General features: G+C 44.1%; 1 protein-coding gene across 1 annotated transcript in view; it reads right to left on the bottom strand.

Annotated features, from left to right (window-relative positions):
• PDE8A (phosphodiesterase 8A) overlaps positions 1-5,434 on the bottom strand; it is a gene marked incomplete in the record, with an annotated part of 176,073 nt that extends 170,639 nt beyond the window's left edge. The window contains 1 exon segment of the mRNA XM_034783206.1: positions 3,795-5,434. Coding sequence (XP_034639097.1) covers positions 3,795-4,055 — 261 coding nt within the window.
• Between the last annotated feature and the right edge of the window lie 18,560 nt (positions 5,435-23,994).

Here is a 23,994-nt window from a genome sequence, read left to right as displayed (position 1 = left end):
TATGCAAGTCATTCTACACAAGTGCCCATTAAACATTTACACCATATCAACATTTGCTCTGCTTATGCCACATTTTTAACTGAGCAAATATATTAACAATGTTTTAGAGAGGGGTTTTTTTTAAACATATGGATTTTTTAAAAATCCTCCTTTCTGTAAAGCCAGGTATTTTAGTACCATGAGTCCAATTATATAAACTTCTGAGGAAGAGAAAAAAATACAGTTGGTACATTTAAAATGTACGTATAAGTATCACAGCCTTAAATTATAATAAAATAAATAAATTATGGAGATATACCTATCTCATAGAACTGGAAAGGACCCTGAAGGGCCATTGAGCCCAGACCAGTCCAGCCCCCTGCCTTCACTAGCAGGACCAAGTACTGATTTTTGCCCCAGATCCCTAAGTGGCCCCCTCAAGAACTGAACTGAACTTACAACCCAGGGTTTAGCAGACCAATGCTCAAACCACTGAGCTATCCCTTCCCCCTTAAAGCCTAAGATCTTGTGACCTTTTGGGGCTAAAAGCAAGTGCTATCCCATTGGTACCCTTGGAATTTGTGCTTTCCAATAGTATTCTATAAAGCTCCATTTGCTAGTGTGGATGGGTTGTGTGATAATCAGACCTTAAACTTGTCACTGTTCCAGGGCTAAATATTGCAGAGCCTGCCCACAGACCAATGTAATTTTGGATTGAAAATTCTATATTTGGGGAGCAAAAAGGAAACATTTTTGTGGCAGGTTCATTTTTTTAAGATGTGACACTTATTTGAAGCTGCTCAGAGATTAGCAGTGTTAGAACATCTCATGGGAGTATTGATTAATGGGGACAAGTGAGGCCACCAAATGCCATTTATGATATGATTTCTTGGCTTATTACATGGATATCACCACAACCATATATGCCAGATATAGATATTGCTACATACATGTATGCCTACATACACTACACAAACTATTCTGCAAGATTACTTCGGAAAAGGTTTGATTTTTTTCCTTATTAAGAAAGGAATGTTAATCTTTGTAGCTATATTTCATGGATGATGGGAGTCACAAAATACAGTGGGAAGACATTTTACATTTAGTGATTCCCTGCCATCCGATCATAATGGATATCTGACAACACTCTAGAATAGATATAGAATAAATCTCAGTATCAGCTAGCGGCGGGGGGGGGGGGGGGGGAGAGAGACTTCTTTTACAGCTTGGATTTGGTTGTATTTTTGTATGGTGCTTTTTGACTTGAAAATCTTATGTATTATAACCAACATACTGATCTAAGGAAAGGGATTTACATCATCATAAATGTTTCTACAAACACTAGTGAAAACAGATGATGTACACACACAGTAGGCCAAATTTTGTTCTTATGTATAACTGTGACTTTCCTGACTTCCATATGTAACAGAGGAGAGTTTGACCCAGGTGTGAATATTGCTGAGATACAGAGAAAAAAACGTCACTCAGACAGGTAACTGTGCTATACACACAAATCAGAGGCGTTCCAACTACCGTATCACATGATAATCATTGGCTCAACCTCATGAGGTGCTGACCATGTTCTGCACAGCGCTGAGTGCTACTGAAGGTGTCCAAGTACTTCGGAGAAGGTTCTCAGCCCTTTGCAAATGTTTAATGGTTTGTGGTACCATGCTCATTCTCACAATTCCTCCTCAGGCCAGAGTCCTACTAACTTCGAAGCTGTATGATTGTATGAGCTTGCACCAAATCCTGCTCCCAACCTCCCACTGGCTTCAATGTCTCAATTTTCCTGTGCTCTGTTTCTTTGTAAAAGAACTTTACTGTGTCACTGAGAGTAGGTGACACAGCAATAGTACAATTCAGTTCCATACACAATACAATTTCAGTGACAACATAGTTGTAAACTAATATAGCAAGGATAGTAAATGTGATAACAATATACAGGCTAATAATAACAGCAGAGAAAGTACAGTTCTATGCTGTTTTACATATCTGAAGGATAGCACAGGATTTTAAACAAGAAAGTCAGGAGGTGGAGAGGTGGAATCACATTTAGTATTAAATTGATCTTGCAAAAAAAAAAAAACACTCCCATTAAGGAAAAACAATCATTTTGCAGCAGTATTGTCAGTGGGAACCTACCATCACAGCTATGAAATACGACTTTTTGTGGAAAAAAACAAGACAATTCAACAAGATTGGAGTATGACTGTGAACTAAGATCAACTGCATGTCTAGCTGAGTTACCTCTGATGTTCCCGTCCCACTAACAAGCAATGTATTCACAAGCATCTTGAAAACAAAAAATAAACTGTTTTCTTCTTCCCTGCATTATCTCACAGTATTATTTAACAGAGTAAACACATAGAAGACTAAGGCATCTTTAATGTGAATATTATATGATTTTCTTGTTTAAAATGCTGTGAGATCCTTCAAGCATATATCTGAAAATCAGAAAAAATAAATAAAAGCTACCCAAACAAAACTCAGAGTTCTGATGACAACATAAATAACCTGTATTTCTTTATTGTAGTTTCCATGATTTCATCACCATGCCTTGGTGTGTATGCAGCCTTATAGCTCAGTTTCTTGTGTCTTATTTAGAACATAAATAAAAAAGTTAATTTGGCAAATAATTGCTCTAGTTATTCATCCTATTACCTATATAGTTTCTTCTTGCATCCCACATTTTTTCAACTCTATGAAGTGACATTGTTCTATTTCGGGGAAAGTAATTTAAGAGAATCACCCACACCACAGAAACAATTTGCTGTAGTTCACAATCAATAACGTAGACACATTCTTAATATAGATTGTAAAAGGTTCAGAAAACTGTACAAATTATTATAAGTATTGTAAGCTGCAAAATGTTGTGACCTTTTGCTAGTTCCTTCCTGTATGTCATACCTATATCTTATATTTACGGCATGTGTATCTCTTAACAGATATCACGGTAAGCCAGGGATCAGCCATGTTATATAATAGCTCCTGTGCATCCATAACTTGTCTTTTCATTTGTACTTATTTATTTCTACAAAAAACAGTGAAAACACTCGACCACAAAAACTAAATTAGCAACTTAATAAATATATGCCACTCACAGAAAGTAAATATAACTGCAATTCTTCAGTTCTCCTAACTTATTTTACCTTTTTTAAAAATCACAATTTCTTTATTTTTTCAGTATGTGCCTTTCTGTGAGGCACATTGGGGTTATGCTATATGTAAGTATACACACACGAATACTCCTCAAAATACCTTGTCTAGAAAAGCAAGCAAAGTCAACAAGTGGTAAATGTAAATCAGAACCCTATCCAAAAATTCCTGTCACTCTTGTTCCAGCTTTCTGATGGGAAGTGACCAGCCCATCTACCAGACAGTTTTATATGGCATTGGTATTTTGCACCCAAAAAGACAAGCACAAAGAGCAATATTTGATAAGTCAATAACAACAGATGTAAATACATGTTAGTTGCAGTGCAGGCTCACACAAGCTGTGTTCCACCATAGATATCTCTGCTGCTGAATGCAGAGGGCCTATCTGCTTGCCTTGCTCTAATGATTGACAAGGACATTTAAACAGCTCTCCTTTTCCACTACATCAAAAAACTCTTCCCATGGAATGAAGAAACAGGTTTGGGAACATCGACAATGTAGTTTCATGAGACTGATTAGTTTATAAACTAACTAATTGCTCAAGCCATTAAAGCTTTCCCACAATCTATTACTCAGATAGCCTCCTTGGATCAAATCACTGGAGCCAACTCCTGTTCTGAGAGAAATAGTGCTTGTATGTTTAGCACTCTTTTTACCTTTAAGCTGGATCTGCTGGTCTGGGTGTCTGGCTCCATGCTCTGGCTGTTCTCCCTCTTGTCTTTCTTAGAGGAATTAGTCCTCACCTTATAAGTGGATGTGTTGGAGGATTTAATGAATAATCCCGGGACGGAGTTGCCTTGCTGTTGCTGAGACATGGTTGTGTTGGTCTGGTGAGGGGAATTGGACTCCTCGGACTCTTTGCTACTGTGATAAACCACCCTGCTGTCAGAGATGTGGATGCTTGGAGCACAGCCCATGCTTTGTGACCACTTTGGGACTATTTCTAATTTGTTTTCTCCTTCCAGTGGGTCTTTTCCCTTTGATTATTATTATAATTTTTTTGTTTGTTTGTTAACAGGTTGAATCTCCTTCCTGCTTCTCCGCTACGCTCGGGAGCATTGTCATCGGTCCTTTCTACCCCCCCAGAAACGTGTGTTCTCTTCCTCCTCCAGGAAACCGGGATCCTTGGAGCTCGAGCTCAGCAGCGGGGCGGGGAGGGGGTTCAAGAACCGGCCGAGTTCATGCTTTCACCGGTGCTCCCTTTCAAATGAAGCCATCTCAAAATCGCGGTAGGATTTTCTGTCAGCCCGGGGAAAGGGACGGGGGGGAGGGGGCAGCCACACCAGCGTCTCCTTGGACTAAGCGCTCAGCGCCCTGAACATTGGAACATTTCCCCCTCAGCACTAGCCCACAGAACCGACTATTTTCCACTAGGCTTTGCAAAGTGTTACAAATTAACCTTGGGGCCGGGAGGAGGGGGGGGATTCTCCCCCCACACACACACACCTTGTCCCCCACAGCCCCCACCAGGCGCTGCGTGTCGATTTATCCCGCTCACCAAGCTCAAGAACCGATCCTGTTCGTTGCCTTGCCTCGCTCTCTTTTTTTTTGGAGGGGGGGGGAAATCAAACCCCCCCTCCCCTCCTGAGCTAGAGGGTGTTCCTCGATCACGCTCCCGTCCGATTCATGTTCCTCTCCGTCCTCCTCCTGCCCAACAGCCGCCGCCGCCGCCGCGCAGGCTGGCTATTGACATTCACGGGCTAGCCTCCTCTTGGCAAGGGCTTCGGAAGGAAGATTCCCCCCTTCGGAAACAGGGGGGTTCTAGCCAGCAGAACATTCCATGCCGCGGGGCGAGCCCGCCGGCGCTCCCGGCTGCACTGCACCAGCCTGGCAAGGGGCGGCTGGGTGGGAGGCACGGGGGGGAAGCAAGCTCAGAGGTGGAATCGGGGAAGGTGGGGGTGGGCAACAATAAGAGCAACCCTAACAAAAATACTGCATAACTCAGAGGGGGGCTGCTGAGATCCAGAAGAGGAGCCGACTCAGCCGGCGGAGGCATCAAAGGGCCTCCTCCATGTTTTGTGGTCACAGAAAAGATGCAAAACGTTGCACACACATTAAAAAAAAAATTATCCTAGAGTCCCATCTCCGTGGTATGCATTAAAATGGCGAGAGGTTTAATTCCCAGGCATTTGCTCTCCCTGCAGCTGAGGCTGGGCAGGAGGAATGCCTCTCCTCGGCGTCTCCTTTCCTTGCTCCGTGCCGGTGGATGCTGTTCTTATTGATGCGGCTCAGCTGCAATCTCTGCCCTCCCCCCTTTCCTGCCCCCCCGCCCTCCAAAGCTGCCCGCTTGCGAGGCTTCCCCTTGCAATTCTGCCCCGGTGTTTGACAGCGGCGGCGGAGCCAATACAAGCACCCGCGAGCGGTGACCTCCAGCCTTTATTGGCGTCAATGCAAATGAGCCGGCGAGGGCCAATCTGCTGCGGCACGGCCGGAGCCAGGCGGCCCCGCGCGAGGGAGCGAATTTCAAACTGCTCCCGTCGCCGCCGGGCCCCTGCGCACCCACCGCGGGCTGGTCCCGCTAGCGCACGCAGCGCGCTCGGGGCTGGCTCCCGGCTCTGCACGCCAGGGCCAGTGCACCGAGCAGGGGTGTCTCCACGGGGGGGAAGCTGGGGCGCCACCTGGTGCGAGCCCCTTGGAGGGCTAGAGTTAGGGGACCCTACCATACTGGCCCTGGCATTTTCCCATTGGTTGCAGCACCTGTGATGTCTGGGAGCTAGGACTGGCTCCATTTCCAGCTCTGCATCTGTCTGCCCATCCCCGGGCATCACCGAGCTGGGCCTCAATCTCCTCATCTGTAAACTGGGGATGATGATGATTATGATGATGATACTCACCTACCCCAAATGGGGGGTTGTTTGGTTCACGGTCCTAACGTAAGGCAGTGCTTTTCAACCTTTTTTCATTTGCAGACCCTTAAAAAATCTCAAATGATGGCAAATCTTAGACATAGTCTGCGGTCCCTCTGGGGTCTGTGGCTCACAGGTTGAAAACCACTGTCCTAAGGCATTTTGAAAAGGGCAAGTGCTAGGTCAGGGGTCGGCAACCTCTGGCACGCAGCTCGCCAAGGTAAGCACCCTGGTGGGACGGACCAGTTTGTTTACCTGCCGCCTCCACAGGTTCAGCCGATCGCGGCTCCCACTGGCTGCAGTTCGCTGCTCCGGGCCAATGGGGGCAGCAGGGAGCCACAGCCAGTACGTCCCTTGGGCCATGCCGCTTCCAGCATGTCCCTCGTCCTGCGCCACTTCCAGCAGCTCCCATTGCCTGGAGCGGCGAACCGTGGCCAGTGGGACCCACGATTGGCCAAACCTGCAGAGGCGATAGGTAAACAAACTGGTCCTGCCCGCCAGGGTGCCTACCCTGGCGAGCCATGTGTCAGCGGTTGCCGACCCCTGTGCTAGGTAAATCGCAAGCAGCATTGTGGTTAACACACCACCACCCCTACAGAAGCTGCTCTGTTATATACATTATTCTCTGCACCTGCTCTAATGTGCAGTTTTATTTTGTCAAGCTGAGAGTCCTTGATTTAAAAACAGTTTTGTTTGTTAACTGAGATTTCAGATGTCTCATTAAAACACACTAAAATCCTTAAGTAGCAATGGGGGGATTCTTTAAACTAATCTGCCAAATATGCGAGACCTGGCCCAGGTCTGCTCCCTTCATTATGGAGTGTGGGTAAGTTGAGGTTCTATACTTAAAGAAGGAATTCTGCCTCCATACTGTGTATGAAGAATATGGCATATCCTCCCCCAAATTGCAGCACTTATGCTGCATACAGAATTTTCTGAGAATTTACATCTAAATCTAGTTGTTAGTTTTAAAACGGGTCCTTTTGAAATGTAGCACTGTGTCATATCTTTTTATGTCTTGAATAATCTCAGTACAGAACTAAGACTTTTCAAACTTTCCAGATAATTAACTCACTGAAATCTCATGCACAGGGTACATTATAAAATTTCACTTAAAATAAAGCTCATGTTATTAGTGAGTATTGTAGCTAGTAGCTATGATCAAGGAGAGGGCCAATAGCTTAGGTCATTGACTTGATCTAACTGAAGCCCTGGTGACAATAGAAATAACTCAATCTACACTTTAACTCTACAGCTAATTTGCATGTTACAATTCTGTTGGTTATAATGAGTCAGTACCTGAAGATGGACTCATGTCAAGGGTTCTCATTGTTACATTGCTTAGCTCAATTGACTGTCACTGCTCCTCAAAGGTTTTGTGGCCACAAGCTCTCTTGGGCATCAGTGTTTGAAAGGCTCACTGCACACCAAAAGCAAGACTGCCATGGGAGTCGAGTCAGGAGCACACAAGAAGCCCTTAAAGCATAGGTGTTAACTCAGGGACTAAACTCTCTATCCCAGTTTTTCCATTTCTGTAGTATTTTCTTCCTAAGATCTCTCTTCCCCCAAGACTTCCTCTGAGGACCACCACAAACTTGCTTCCCTCTGCCCCTTCCACTCCTTCCTTGCCTTGTAGTGGTAATGAGTTGGGGGGGGGAGAGGAATAGCATCTTTAAAGAAAAATAATCTAATCTAGAACCTAGATGCTAGTATGCACTAATCATAATTATGTAATTATCACATGGCATCACTATAGAGCAGAGTTAAGCTTGTTTGGGTGCCTTAACTATGAATTTCCATACCCTTGAAATGTTTGGATTTCTTTTAACCTTAATTCTGAATTTCTTGGATTTGTAATGCTTGGTTTGGGGATAATTACAACATCCCTGTAAAATTTTATACCTTTAACTATACTATATTTACAATATATACTTTCAGCCTTAACTTTATCTAAATGTTAGTTTCGTCTGCGAACATCTGTTAGTGGTGGGAGGGCTCTATGAAGTAGGCAATGAATGCAAGAGCACCAATGTCATGCATTTAAGCATATTTTAAAATGTTGCAGTAACTTTAGATGTTTGTACTATTCTATGTTATAGACAATGTCAACTGCTTAAATGCTCTTTATCTAGTAATAGATGTAGCTAAATACAAAAAGGAAGTGTTATTTGAGTGTAATGCAAACGTCTAAGAATTCTCTTAAGATCACAGATGTTCAACTAATCTGGTACCAATGTGTGAATTATGACAGTACAAATGCTAAACAGTTTTAGATCACACTACAAACGCTTGAAAGCAACTTCTCTAATGCAGAGTATTAAGTGTCAGCACAGCCAATACCCACTACCTAAAAATTATTTAGCCAACAATGAACACGTCAGTCACAGAAAACAGAACCTACAACTACCCCCAAAACTTTTGGAATATCATACAACATCCCAAATATACTGCTATGTTCCTTGAGCTGCATGAAACGTTCTTCAACTGACTGTATTGCACAATCTAGCATCTGGTTAAAGAATTCAACTTTGAATTGTTGTTTGGGGTCTCTTATGGGATTATCCCATGCCTCGTAATCAAAAGGTTGTCTTCTTCGGTGACTCTTGTATTCTTGAATGGGTGAGAAAATAGCTTCAGTGTGAAGTTCCTCTGCCAACTTCTGTGCACTCTTCAGAACGTTTTGAAATTCCTCATCTGACTGGTAAGACTGTACGTATGACTTTGCTTTGTCCAGTTGTTCCATTGCTCCAGATATAGCAAGGTCAACACCTTGGAGTCTCTTGCTTACAACATTTATTTCAAACAGTATGTCATGCCACAACACTAAGCCAAAGAGAAATTTGAAGTTATGTATGTTTCTGATGATTCCATTTCCCTCTGTCACTGTTCTCCCACGAACAGTTCCTATCATAGCATTATCCTCCAGAATGGCAACTATGGCATCATCTGTCTTCCCAATTTGGTGTTTGACAAGCTTTATTGCCTCCACTCAACTTTCCCATCGTGTGGAACTCAGTGGTTTCAGTGTCAGAGAGGATGTTCCCAAATGTTGCTTCAAAATTTGCCATTGATGAGTTGATGCAGAGAAAAATACATAGATGCTTTGAATTACATTAAAAAATTCAGCAGCCTCACTAGAAGCTGATGCTGCATCACTGACCACCCAGTTCAATGAATGAGAACTGCATGGGACAAAAAAATCTCGAGGGTTTAACTCTCGGATCCATGTCTGCACTCCTCTGTTCTTTCCTCTCATGTTGGCACTATTATCGTAGCCCTGACCTCTCATGTCAGCTATCGCAATTCCCGTATCTTCCAGCTTTTTAAGAAGCACATTTGTCATACCAGCTCCTGTAGTATCATCAATGTCAATAAATTCTAGAAAATGCTCTCTGACAGTCACCATTGCAGGGACATTTTCACTAGGTTCTGTTATTGTTACAAAACACACCATTAAAGTCATTTGTTCCGTATGGCTGATGTCAGGTGTGCAGTCCAGAATAACAGAGTAATATCTTGCTGACTTCAGATCTGCCACAATCTTCTGTTTGACTTTTGTTGCCAGTAACTGTATGATCTCATTTTGAATTGTTTTTCCGAGGTAGTGGTGTGTGTACATTTCTTGGATGGTGACTCTTCTTAGATGCTCCTGGAGTACAGCATCAAACTCAGCCATCAGCTCCACAATTTTAAGGAAGTTTCCATTGTTTGGTACATACAGCTGGTCTGAAGTGCCACGCAGTGCGAGGTTTTGTGTAGCAAGGATTCTCACAATAGCAATGAGCCTTTTCAGAACATTTTGCTAGTAAAGAGACTCTGATGCAATCTTCTCTTGATGCTGATCATCTATGGTGGCCTTTAACCTTAGTCTCATCTCAAGCTCTTTCCACCTAAGGAATGCTCTCTGGTGATTTGCTGCCTTCTCATGGCATGCCAGATTTCTAGCCAGATTTTTCCAGACCTTTGTTCCTGTAGAACCCAATGTAGGTGGAACATTAGACTTGGAAGAGTTTGAAACACAAACAGTATGCAGCATTCTGGGTTTTTGAGTACATAAGCCATGGCCTCTCCACTTTGTCACCATTGGGGATTTCACGCCAGCAATGTGTTGGATGGTAATTTCTATTTTCATTGTCTTTGGGGAAAATGAAGTTTTTCACTTGCTGTGGCCCATGCGGTTCAAGGAAGTCCCTCAGGCTACTGCTCAAGTAGGTCCACAGTCCTGGATCATCTAGACTTAAGAAACTAAACTCAGCAGCAGCTGCTTCTTGCGCCTCCACCACACTCTTCTCTGACCTACACTTTTCGTCAGGAATGTGCATGGTTACATCCATTTGAGATGGAGATATGGATGCTGCAGTAGCTGCCAGGTCACCTGCACTCTGACTAACTGGAAGATCAGGCATCTCCTCACCACTCACATCCTCACTGGGGCCGGAAGGCTCACCATGAACATTTGTGTCTATGTATCCCAGGAGAGCTCCTTCCTGCTTAGATAGAAAAGCTTCCTTTGCTTGCTTTTTCTGAATGCTGCCCCAGAGGGGCATTTTCTTCTTTCACTCATGACTGCTGTTCTGTGCCAGCTATAGTGGCTCTCAACACTCAGTTGAAGGGGACAAATAAGTAGGCTGGTAGCAGGGCCTGAGTGAGGGAAGATATCAGCATCTTAAGGGCCTAACTGGCTCCTACTACTTCAGTTGACTGCTGTTCTCCTCAACTGGGTTCAGGGAAGCAGCAGGAAACCGGAAGCTCCCTGAGAAGCTGGTGTTAATCAGTCCAGGCTCTTGGGGGTGCTAGAGAGGTACATAAGAGGCTCGTCCTCTTCTCTCTCCCTGCAGCTCCTGCTGCTTTCTGTTATTCCCTCTCACCTTTTCTCCTGCCTGCCTGTTATGTCTCTTGTGCCCTCCTTCCTCCAGCACAGCACTCCACCATCTTTGTGCATCTAGAGCAGAGAGAATACATATGCACCAGCAGCAGACACAATTTTCTACACTCTGGGTCCTAGTGGCGCCCCTCCACAGTCTGGCACCTGAGGCGGCCACCTCAGTTCGCCTCATGGTAAGGCCAGCCCTGATTTGAGAGCACTTTAAAATATTTCTCTGAAACCTGAAAGGTTGGTCTCATTTTAAAATAAATCCCTGTCAAATGCAAGCAGAGAACAAATAATGTGCACAACACACATTCTCTGAAAACTGTCACAGGCAGGGCTTCAACTCACAGTGCATGGGTGCAGCTCAGGTCCGATGACCACAGCATGTCCCCTTCAACCCTGCACTTATAGTGACAACAGACTGCAAGCTGTTCACAGAGCCCTAGCCTTGCTGCACATAAATATTTCACCCTCTCAGGCATGTCAAGTTAGCTCTTGCCAACCCTCAATTTTTTCAGCATTGATTCCCCAAACTGCTGTGCACTAGCTGAGATAAATCCCGAGGGTTGATATTAGTTTGGGGAGGACCAGCCCCATAGTTCAAGCCCCAGACCTGCACAAAAAAAGTTAGAAGAATCAATGATTTTGTCAATGAGTGGGAGTTTTACAGGGAGGTAGTATCTCAGGAATCCTTTGCTCAGATAACCCCAAATTTGGACCACTAACCCTATCCTGTACCCCCAAGAGGCTCAGCAAACTTCAAGACAATCCAAATCAGCACTTAGAGCACTTTCAGAGCACTTAGAACAGCTATCTTTAAATAGTAGGAGATTTAGTGAGTATAGTGGAGCAGTAGCTCTGCTATAATGAAAAACAAAATGTGTGTGCAAATGGTGAACAGAACAACAAATATATTAATTCAATCAAAAGATATATTTATGTAAGTAACAACATACAATTCTGTGTGTGTGGTTATAACAGAAACAGATGGGTTACGAGGCACAAAGCTGATGGCCAACACTTTGAAGAAGTGTGGCTTTCCAGTATAACCACATTATTTGCATTGTTAAATAGCTGTTATTTATTTATTGGTGCTGGACGTACATCTATGGAGAATGAAGTTATCTCTTTTTTCCTGACAGATCAGGTTCAAGCATTGGCAGTGGTAGCATAAGCTTCTTCCACACCATTGATCTATGACCTCTTAGGGCCAGAGGATCTGTCTCCATGCTCGTTCAGACCTTTAGCATCTCTACAAGCAAAGATGCCAGAAAGTGATAACTGAGGCTCAGGCAGAAAGTATTTGTTTAAAAAAACTAACTATAGGCTTTAGAAATATCTTGTTCTTCCACCTCCAACTTAGCACACACTGTGTCCCATTGGTTAAAATGTACTGAAGTCTTGTTGTAAGAGGGACTTGAAGAATATGACTATGTAATTGCTGGCTCTACTAACAAGTTGTTACTGCTCTTAGCACTGAAGAGCCAACATAGTTATGGCTGAGCGAGAGAGATTCGATTCTATTCTCATGTATCAACAAAAACCTTCGGCTAAATTCCCACTGTATCTTTATTACTGGTGGTGGTAGAGACAAGGAGCCCAACAATGTTCAGAGATCCGAGTTCAGTTTGCAGTGCTGACACCTAGAGTGAAACTTTCTTACTAATAAATTGAACGGGTTTGATCTGGAAGTTACAGAGAGATAGGTGCAGAAATCCAGGGTGTCATTTTTCTAACTATATCCACTTTAAAGTTAAAAATCTTAGATTTTTTTAACATGAAAAATAGATCTTTGCTTTCCCTTTTTTTAGTTGCCAGCAGAAAAATGCTTCTGAATTGATAGCTCAGCCTCTCCAAATCAGACAAATATAGGTAGGGCCCTACCAAATTCACTGGCCATGCAAAACGCATCACAGACTATGAAATCTGGTCTCCCCCTGTAAAATCTGGTCTTTTGTGTGATTTTACCCTATATTATACAGATTTCATGGGAGAGACCAGCATTTCTCAAATTAGGGGTCCTGACCCAAAAGGGGGTTTGGGGGGGGGGTCGCAAGGTTATTTTACAGGGGGTTACGGTATTGCCACCCTTACTTCTGCGCTGCCTTCAAAGCTGGGCAGCCAGAGAGTGGCTGCTCTTGGCCAGGCACCCAGCTCTGAAGGTGGCGCCCCACCAGCAGCAGCACAGAAGGGTGGCAATACCATACCATGCCATCCTTACTTCTGCACTGCTGCTGATGGCGGCTCAGAGCTGGGCTCCCGGCCAGCAGCCACCGTTTTCCAGCTGCACTCTGAAGGCAGTGCCACTGTAGCAAAGAACTAAGGGTAGCAGTACCACAACACCACCCGCGCACACACAATAACCTTGCGATCCCCACACAACTGCTTTTTGGGTCAGGACCCCTACAATTACAGCACCGTGAAGTTTCAGATTTAAATAGCTGAAATCCTGAAATTTATTATTTTTAAAATCCTATGACTGTGAAATTGACCAAAATGGACCATGAATTTGGGAGGGCCCTAAACATGGCGGGGGGGAGGGGGGATCATTTATACAGACAATGATAGAATATCAGACTTTATATACACAGACACAAATGGACACACACAGTAGCACAGCAGCATCCCACTTTCTCAAAAGCTTTTCCCACCATGGCACTACATAGCTTTAAAAAAAAAAAAACAGGCATTTTTAAGTCTACCACATTAGTGCCCAATCCTAAAAGCCCTTCATACAAGAATTCTCTTTGCTTTCAATAGGAGTTTGGGATGCACATGGAATGCATGATTAAGCCCTTAATCTTTTAAAAATGAGTGGAAAAACACTATTGAGGCAACGCTGCACCAATGAAAATCCAATTAAGAGGGGAAATATTTTTTCAAACAAAAGACATTGGCCTGGGCATTGGTTGTCAGGCACTTGTTATCTGTGGCCATGTCATGTTTCCCGTTTTTATTTTAAAAACTGCCACAGATATATCAGAAATAGCATTCCCTGCTGTTCCCAGAGTATTATGATATTGTACTAGACCCAGCAATGACATTTGTTAAAGCTGTTCTTGTGTAAATTAAGAATTTCTCGGTTCTGAATGGCAAAGCTTTTTAAAATACAAAACTATTCAAGATCTAGAATCTGCAACAATCTGGGTAAAAAATTCAAAATTGTATGAACTAGCCTGTTATAGCACAGCTATTTCACCTTGTGTCATAGTGGTTTTGTTTTGGAAGGGGAGGGGCTTATTTTTGTTTACTAGCTGCAGTGCAGTTGAGGAAACTATAGACCTTGCTATTTAAGAGAGAATGAAAGAGTGCAAAAGAGCAGAGGAAAATATATTGTAGGCACTGACAAATGGACTGGGGGAAAGTATAAGGTCCGTATAGACTCGGTAAATGAGGAGTCAGGAGAGATTGTTCTGTTGAGAGAACTCAGAGGTTCAGTAGTTTTAAGGGATGACAGGCGAACGAGGCAGGTTGTTTACAGAGAACAAAGTTGAATTTAACGAGGGAAGGAGTGATCATGGATTGCAGGGTACAAGAGAGGGCAATGGAGGAACTTGAAATGATTAAGTGAACAGTTTGACCCCTGGATGAGTGGGAGCTGTAACACATTCCAAATCATTTACAGAATATACATGTAGGCTTAAAATTTAAAAGTACAATTACATTTCAAAACATTAAAATCAGGGTTTTTTGTTACCTATGTATCAAGTCTTGATTTTTCTTGCCTGTCCTCTGTCAGCTTCCTAGCCATCTCTAAATCTACTTTAGAATGACACACACACACCCACGATATTTGCAAAAGATTACACTACTTTATACCACCCTACTCTGATCTATCTCTGTTCCTCAGGTTGCATTCCTTCATATTTCAGGGTAGAAGTATTCTAGAATAGGAGAGTGGGAGGTGACCTGAAACGGTGGTGGAAACTGCCAGAGAAGGCTGGGTTTTGCCCTCTGCTCAGAGAATGATCTCCTAAAAACACCCCCCCCCCAATAAAAGAAACAGTAGATCTTTGTATCTCATAACTCCTCTAGGGTCTTAAAAATTGAAAGTCTGGCCTGCAGGCTCACTAGTAGCTGCTGCAAGATTCACACAATTATCTCTACTGCTAGAGAATCCAAGAAGGCTACAGAAGAGAGAGTAGATCAGCAATTTTCAAACTTTAGTACCTAGCGTCCTATATCTAAAACATAAAAATACTGGGTGTATGCACCACCTTCATCAGTTTAATTGGCGCAGTTAGACTGGATTCTTGATGCAATATAGTTTACACAGTACACTCATCAAACCGCAAAATGATCATTGGAATGGAGACACCTGATTCTATGAGCACAGCTAGACAAGGTCACCCCTTATCTCCCCTCACCTCCTCCTCTACTCTCCACCAAATTTATCAGTCTCTCCTACCTCTCTTCTCTAGCATCCTCACTCACCCCAGTCTCTGCTCAGTGCCATCTCTTCTCCTCTTTTCCCTCCTTCAAAACCCCTTCACTTTCCATAGTTCTCTGCCTTCTTTTCTCTCCTGCCTCCAGATTTTCTGAGTCCTTCTCCCAAACCCTCCCTTTCCTCAGACATTTTGCCCTCTTTCCAGATTTCAGTATCTCATGCTTCTCCCCAAACCCTTTCCTCAGAATTCCTGTCCCCCTCTCACTCCTCCAAACCCCTCCTCCAGTACTTGCTTTCCCTCCCCCTTTCCTCCCCCAAGCTCCTGACTCACTCCTCCTGCTGTGCCAACCCCATTCTCTGCTCCTTTGCCCCCTGGGAACCCCCCAGTCATCCCTCTTCTCTATGCTCTTCCAAAGCCCCACCCCCATCCATCCTTTTCTGCATCCTCCACAATTCCGCTGCCCCAGGGCCTCTCTAAAGCTTACATCCACGTCCCCCTTGTCCATCTCTGACCAAGTCCCCATTCTTCCTCTCTGCCTTTTGTGGAACCCCTCACGCCACAGGCCAGCACCAGTGCTGTGAAAACCAACCCTGACTTGGAGCCCTGATCGATTAGGGGGTGGGAAGGAGGAGGAGGAGCGGGTCTCTCCACTCTGCAGCCTTTGTTGGCTCTGGAAACCCCTTGGCCTGGGGTGCAGGTAGGTTTGCCAACCCTCCAGGATTGACCTGAAGTCTCACAGAATCGGCATCAATCTCCCAGTGACTATTGAAAGCAATCTGGGAAATTTTAATAGGATATTTTAAGAAAATGACATTACATCATGTTGGGGGGGGAATCTCCCAGAATAGCTTCAGTGAGAGTTGGCAACCCTAGGTGCCGGCTGCAGTTGCTGAGACACAGCAGGCCTCAGTGGAACTAATATTCAGGGGAGGGAGATAGGCCCAGGGAACAGTGTGAAGGTGTGGTCACTATGAGCTTTCACCACATGTAAGGACTGGCCACCACCCAAAGGGAAGGAAGTGGCAGAAGCTAGAGTTGAGCGATAGAGGCTGAAGGGGCAGTTGAGACCATGTCACCAATGGAGCTATGGTTCCTTTTCACCATCCTGAGATTGTGTTTTACTCCCATTAACTCTCTTTCCAGTGAGTGCACTGAATAGCTCTGTGCACTGACCTGATTCTGGTGTGAATTCCTGCCGCCCCCGGGTCTGGAACAACCTAGCAAAGAGGAGCCCCCACCACATTCAAGGTCCTGCTGTCTTCCCTCTGTCTCCCAGATTGCCTGCCCTCCCAGGAGGATCAGCTACTGGAGGCCAGCAACTAGACCTCCACATACCTACCCCCTGCCAGTTCCAGAAAGAAGACCCAGGTACAGCCTCCTGCCTGCCCAGCTGCTGGCCAGAGCATTCCCTAGAGACAGGAAACTGCACTGCAGATGCCTCCTTTCTACCTAACTACTCAGCTCAACTGCTGATCAGCAGCACCAAGGAGGTGAGTTTTGAGGCTGCTTCTGCCCAAAGCAGCCTCCGACTGCTCTCTTTGCCTAGCCCAGTGGTTCTCAACCTATTTACCATTGTGGGCACAATGGTATGTGTTACGTGGACCGCATCCACACAATATATATATACTACCTGTATGGCCCCGAGGATGTCACATGGGCCGCAGCTGGATGCTGATTGGTCTGCAAGAGAGCCAAGGGTTGAGAGCCACTGGCCTAGCCCTCTCCTTCAGCCAGCCAAACTTTTGTGGGGAGGGGAAAGACCAAAGTCAATGTTGTCTCCCCCCTGCCCACCGCCAACTCCTACAATTACAACAGTGTTTCAAAGGCAGCTTTGTCTATATTGCGCCATGATTCCATGCAGCCACTTATGATCATGGAGGATTAATTCTCTGTTCCTGTTGGCGAGTTTCCCCAGCTCTCCTCCTATTGACTCTATACCAACCTATCTTTAATTCAGTATGTGGAGCCCCTCACAGGCCTGTTCTTTCTGCATGACTGGGCATGTTTTGATTTATGGAGCCAATTATCAAAGATTTTCCCCTCCCCTGCCCCAGTAAATCAGCCTCGCTACTCTGACTGCGGCCTAGGCACCAGGCGGGCTACATGCACCGCAATTTGAGACCCTCTGTCCTAGGAAGCTAGGGTTACAGTTTATATGTTATTCAGCTGCTTTTGATTTATCCATTTTTGGCCACATTAGTTCTGTTCCTTTAATGTTTATAAAAGGGAATTTTATATATACACCATTATGTTGGGTTACCCTGATTATTGTAAATCAATTTATACAAACAGGACCCCGAGGCAAATTGGACCAGCTTGGAGAGATGCAAAATTAAAGTGGGACAGAAAGGAATCAGACACATACTCAGCCCGGTGGCAATAGAAATGGATGTAGGTAACATGTCAGCATTAAGAAACTCAAAAGCTCTCCAAAACTACTTTTAAGGACGGGATAGGTGCTTGTGGGACAGTGGTCCCTCATCAGTTGCTGAAGTTCCTGATTAAGGGCCAGATCCTTCCAACCTTACTTATGCTGAGTAGTAACTTACTATGAACATAGGAGCACTAATCCCATTTACTTTCAATGGGACTTGTGCACCAATGTCACTTAGGCACTTTGAAAATCCCACCCAACGTGCATATGTGAGAGTAAAGATGGCAGGATTAGGCTGTAAGTGAATACTTATTAACCAATGACCGGATTGGAAGGTGAATTGCCTAACTTTGGGCCAGATTCTTATATGCTTCCTCACAGTTCACAGCTTCTTACTTAAATAGTCCCATTGATTTTAGGACTTCTTGTGGAATAAGGCACTACCCTTACTCATGTTGACTATCAGAAGCTGTGCCATTTAATTAAATGGGTATTGTCCCAGGAGAGGTGTAGCCTACCATCAACCAGATAAGCCAGAGACAACTGAGCTAGCGTTGTTCATATTAAAAAAAAAAAGTCCAAATAATGTTTCAGGTCCAGGTATTTCTTTCAGTGGAGTCATGCTTTGCTAGTAAACTCCATTTGTTATTCATATGATTATTCACATTTTATTCCAGATACTATAGCTGCCGCCGGGGAAGTTACTCTCTCTGCCACTAGACTGCACTTTGCTCCATGTGCTGACAGCTGTAAAGAGAAATTTACAAGAATCCTGACCTCTCAAGTGCCATGGCAGAGCGCTCACAGATCAAGATTCTTATTAATTTCCTCTCACAGCTGTCAGCACATGGAGCCGAGCAGCAGGAAGAACAACACAAGAACCGCAAGAGAAGAGGACAGCTTGGGCGAGGGGTAAGGAGAGTACATGTTCAGATTAGGTGGAGGTGCAAGATCATATAAAAAGTGTGATGGGGAGAATCTCCATTTTTATAGCTCTCTCAGGATGTGTGTGAAGTCAGTCTTCTGATTATAGATGAGATGCAGGAGGTAACCACATCTCCGTCCACATTGGCACCACGCCTCCAAACCATGCTAGCTAAACTGGTTCTCAAGTAAGGGTCTGTCATATTAAGCAGAATAGTGTGTGGCAAGTATTTTTAAATATAGTTGTAGTTAGCACAGTTTGATGCTCCAGTGGTTTTCAGGGCTTTGTAATATACAGCCATGTTAGCCAAAATTATCGTCAAGAATTGCCCATCAGTGTGGTTTGGGAAGAACAGAATTCAAAAGTGGTTTTCATCCTTAGTGTGGACAGACTTAAAAATAAGTTTGGGTGTTTCTTAAAAAACCCAGGCGGTGTTGGCTAGGAAGACTCATCCCAACCCCACCCCAATATTTACACATGCTTGCAATTCCCATCTTCCAGGGTCATGGCGCAAGCACATTCACTCCTTCATCCCCAGGAGGTTATGCAGAGGTTCAGGGGAAGCATAGACCCCGCTCCTTTGCTCAGAGCGGGGGGCAGCTTCCTTCTCTCTCCCTGGCTGAGGTAAGTAGTGCTTCTGCACACATCCCTCTCCTGTTTGGTTGGCATGGTGAGAGCTCCCTCTCCTGTTTTGGCATACTTTAACCACTGAGGCTAGGGCAACTCCAACCGCAGCAATGCCTCACTGGGCTGGGTACAGAAAGCAGCAAATTATGCCTCAATACAGGCTTAGGCAGAAACAGGCACCTGCAGGAACTGGCTGCAGCATGACCAAGAAGTGAGCTGAGCTGTGTGAGGCACTGAAAAGAAGCAGCTACTGCTACCAGGAATTTCCTCTAAACTCAGGTTTCAGCGTAGCAGCCGTGTTAGTCTGTATCCATAAAAAGAACATGGGTACTTGTGGCACCTTAGAGACTAACAAATTTATTAGAGCATAAGCTTTCGTGGACTACAGCCCACTTCTTCGGATGCATACAGAGTGGAATAAATATTGAGGAGATATATATGCACACATACAGAGAGCATAAACAGGTGGGAGTTGTCTTACTTAATTGGCCTCTCAGAGCTGGTAAGAGAAAAAAGACTTTTGAAGTGATAATCAAGCTAGCCCAGTACAGACAGTTTGATAAGAAGTGTGAGAAGTATTCTTGATTATCACTTCAAAAGTCTTTTTTCTCTTATTTAATTGGCCTCTCAGAGTTGGTAAGACAACTCCCACCTGTTTATGCTCTCTGTATGTGTGCATATATATCTCCTCAATATTTATTCCACTCTGTATGCATCCGAAGAAGTGGGCTGTAGTCCACGAAAGCTTATGCTCTAATAAATTTGTTAGTCTCTAAGGTGCCACAAGTACTCCTCTAAACTCAAACCTCCTCCAATGGTGGAGTCCAAAGAGAGGACCTAATATAGTGAGGTGCTGGGCTCCCAAGGGTGCCAATGAGAGTGGAGTACCTAGCACCTCCAAAAGCTGGGCTCTTGGTGCTCTGATATTGCTTTATAGTGAGGCTTGGCAGAATCGGAGTTTTATTTCTTTATCATGTCAACATATAACATCAAATGTTTATTTTTAAGCATTTTTTCCAATTTTTATCGCTAGGTTTTCACAGTTGAGAGAGATTATGGGGGGATGTCACCCAATAATTATTTAATGATGTTCAGATTCCAGACCTAACTGTTAAAACACAAATTGTCAGAATATATGAAGTAAATATCCTTAATCAAACTCTAAAGTTCTCAAGGAGCATTTTTCTTACGTTGCCTATCTGTAAGTTTCAGTCATCAATGGAAATAGTCTTTCCTAGGTTTGTGGATGTAAATAGAGAAATAGACATTTACTGATAAAAGTCTGATTCTTCCAAGCCTATTTATAGTTCAGACTTGGCAGTCCTAGTTCTCAGTGAGGAATTCCTTGTGCTGCATCTGTGTCAGTAGTTTCTGTTATAAACGCAGGGAAAGTCACAGGAGAAATAGGACATTACCCATATGCTGACAACAAGGTTAAAACCGCGGGCTGTTCAAGGTTTTAGACCAGACACAACTTTTAAAGGTCTTGTAAGCAGATGAGGGGAATACAGTTACTGGGACCACTGAATCATTTATTTACTGCTGGTGGGGCACATATGAAAGTGCTATGGAATTTAGCCAGTGGAATTAACATACTGTGCATGCACATTAAGGTATATTATATTCTTGCTGATTTCAGGGCATTTATCTCACGTTCCCACAGAAGCTCACATAAGTGGCAATTTGCTTTTTAATTGCATGACATGGTTTTAAAAAAGTAAATTCAGAATAATGTATATGATGGGTCAACCTGTAATGATAGGATTACACAACTAAACTAAATACCATCGCCAGCTCTTTGAAGGATACCTTTAAAACAGAAAAATGATTGTTGGGAACAGTAATAGAAAGTGATACGTACGCACAAAGGGACAATTTATGGTGGCTGTGGGAAACAAATGTGAGCTTCCTGACTTTTGAGAATGTAAAGTTTCAAACAATTATTCCATTACAAAGTATTTTTACACTTAACATCCTCACAGCGCAGTTACCTGCTTAATTCACACACACATGCACACGTTCTCTCTCTCTCTCATTTTAAGAGATTATTGGCGGAGAGGGGTATGCTGCCAGGAGGAAGCAAAATTAAGTGAACACAACTTTTAAGTGACTACAGTTCTTATTTAACAAACTTTGCTGCAAGGGGATGGCAACGACCTCACAGGCCTGGGCGCTCTGACACCCCCCATCCTCTGATCCTTTAGCATCAGGAGGCTACATCTGCCCCTGTGGCTAGCCCCTAGGGTTGCCAGCACTGTAATTCAAAAATATGGGAGAAACCCAGAGATTCAGGGGCCACTTAGGCATGATGGAGGGGTGGCTGGGCCAAAACTGAGTGGCAGTGCAACCCTGTGCACCAGGTCAAGTTGCCAAGCAGAGATACTACTCTGGTTGAAATATGGGATGAAAGGTGTCCTCTACTGATTTATTATGGGACAGATAATATTTTACTTAAATAAGGGATGTCCCTTATAATACAAGACCATTGGCAACCTTACTAGCCCTCTTTTAAGGAGAGTCAGAGCTAGGAACTAGTACTGCATAGGTGCTTCCTGGCCACGCCCCCTGTGCTGGCAGAAGGGAGGAGGGTGGCATAGGAACCTGGCACTACACCTTCAGAGAAACATGAACGTTCTATAGCCAGCACCTGCAGGTGGCATGATGAAAAATAGTAACCCTGCACCCAATAGTAGATCTGGTCCAACACAATTTCTAGGTCCCACCTCTTCCCAGTATAAAGAAACACCATGATGGTGGTTCTAGTGGCATGTGGGGAGGGAGGCCAAGAGATGGAGATTTAAATATTCCTCTGATGTACTGGAAGTTCAAAGAACAGCGTGTGGCACTGTGCTAAGTCAGTAGAAGCAGAAAAAGTAAAGCTCTTTATAAATAATACCGGTGAAACTGACCGATCTAGTTTCACTATGAAACTAGAAAGTAAACAGCATAAATGGGGAATGGAATATACTTGTTAAGGTTTGTTTAATCATCACACATAAAGACTATAATCATGGCAGTGGTGCCCTCTGCATTTTGAAATTCCACATTAGTATTTGCATCATGGTAGTACAGGACCTCCTGCTGTCCAGGAAGGGGCAGATTTCAAAAGAGCTCAGCTTCCATTTGGACACCAAGTGGCCAGATTTTCCAAAGAGCTCAATGCATTGGGTGCTGAGCACCTAAGAATCTGGCCATAAAAAGGCCACAGTGGGAGTTGCTGGGCACTGAGCACTTGAAATCTGGCCCTAAGGGACTAGCCAATTTAAAAAAAGGGATGGCTATATATTGCTACAGATTTCTATTGGTTTACTTGAAAGAAGCCTACTGGGCATTTTTAAGAAGTGCTAGTACATAAAATCCTTATTAAAATGCTCAGAATAATGTCCTTAACAAGGCCTTCTTCCAGCACAGCAATGCTTGCTTTCCAGAGGGATAGGAAATCCCTGTAGAGTTAGTCAGCTTTCACTGGGGACAAAGTACAGGTAGGGAAGAAAAAAGCTGGCAAGAGTCAACTGCCTAAATTAATCCTACCCAGAGCAGGTTGAACTTGTACATAAAACGGTTACGCAAGAAGCTCTTGCAGGGCTTGTTACGCCACACAGTGACAAAGAATAATCTCCTGGTGTGGTGCTGACAGGATATACACTAACCTCTAATTTTTTGCCAATAAAGCCAGATTTGCAGGCAGCAGGACTCAATACTATGACCCGCTGCAATGATCAGTACCACTGCCTTTCAGTAGCCTGGAGCCAATCTCTGGTTTTTGTTCCCCCGCAATAACAAAATAGCTATTGAGCTACTGAATATTAGATTGTGTTCAATGCTTAAATATATAACCCATCTCCTATAGGGCCAGATCCTGCCAACCTTACTCATTTACTTCATAAGCAGGCCCACGGGAGGAATATACTACTCATCAGGAGTTTGGGTGGCAGAACTCTTCCTGGCCTGATGCTCACATCCACTTGCACTGGCAAACAGGGCAAAAGCAGATGCAAATTGGGTGGGGGTTGCATGAGTTACAGAGCATAGGTCTGTCACATGCTTCTTCCTGCCCTGAGCCTCCTTAAGCCCTCTGCAGGGCTAGGGCTCAGAAATTAAGAGCCGATATGTTAGCATCTACCCTACATGGCCTGCACCATTGGGGCTCACAAGACAATTCCATACCAAAGAGCCATGGAAGTTAATGTTGGGAGGACCAGCACCCTCACCCACTACAGGAGTAACTCTCAGCAGTGTGTTGCCATGTGCAGCCATGCTGGGGTGACTTCACTAGAAGTGCTGAGTACATCAGGAACGCTGGAGAGGGACCCACATGTTAATATGATAAATGTACTTAAAATAATAGCCCAAGTGGGACACCCAAAAAGTGAAACAATTCCACACTAAACCACAACAACCAGCTCACATGTTGCTCTGGATCTCCCCAAAGGGGGAGCCCCCCAGTACTGGCACTCCCCTGTCCATCAAGGTAAGGCTTTCCAGGAAGCTGTAGGAGACAAACACTGGGAAATTCTTGGCTTTGCCTGAGGGTTTTCCTTAGAGAGGATTTTCACCACTTCTGTGACAGATTAAGCAGGACGTGAACCTGCCATCATTTGCATATAATGCATAACATTTCCACCAGCTCCACCAACACGTAGCACAAGAGAGACAATCCAGCCCTCTAGATTTAGCAGGACTTTTAGGCAATATTTTAACTCAGTAACAAGGAACCCAAACTTGATTTTCCTGCATACCCTGAGGCTAGGTCTACATTACCCGCCTGAATCGGCGGGTAGAAATTGATCTCTCGGGGATCGAATTATCGCGTCTCGTTGGGACGC

This window comes from Trachemys scripta, chromosome 10, assembly GCF_013100865.1.
Source record: "Trachemys scripta elegans isolate TJP31775 chromosome 10, CAS_Tse_1.0, whole genome shotgun sequence".
Taxonomy (NCBI): domain Eukaryota; kingdom Metazoa; phylum Chordata; order Testudines; family Emydidae; genus Trachemys; species Trachemys scripta.
The sequence above is the reverse complement of the archived record's forward strand: the minus strand, read 5'-3'. Positions and strand labels throughout refer to the sequence as shown.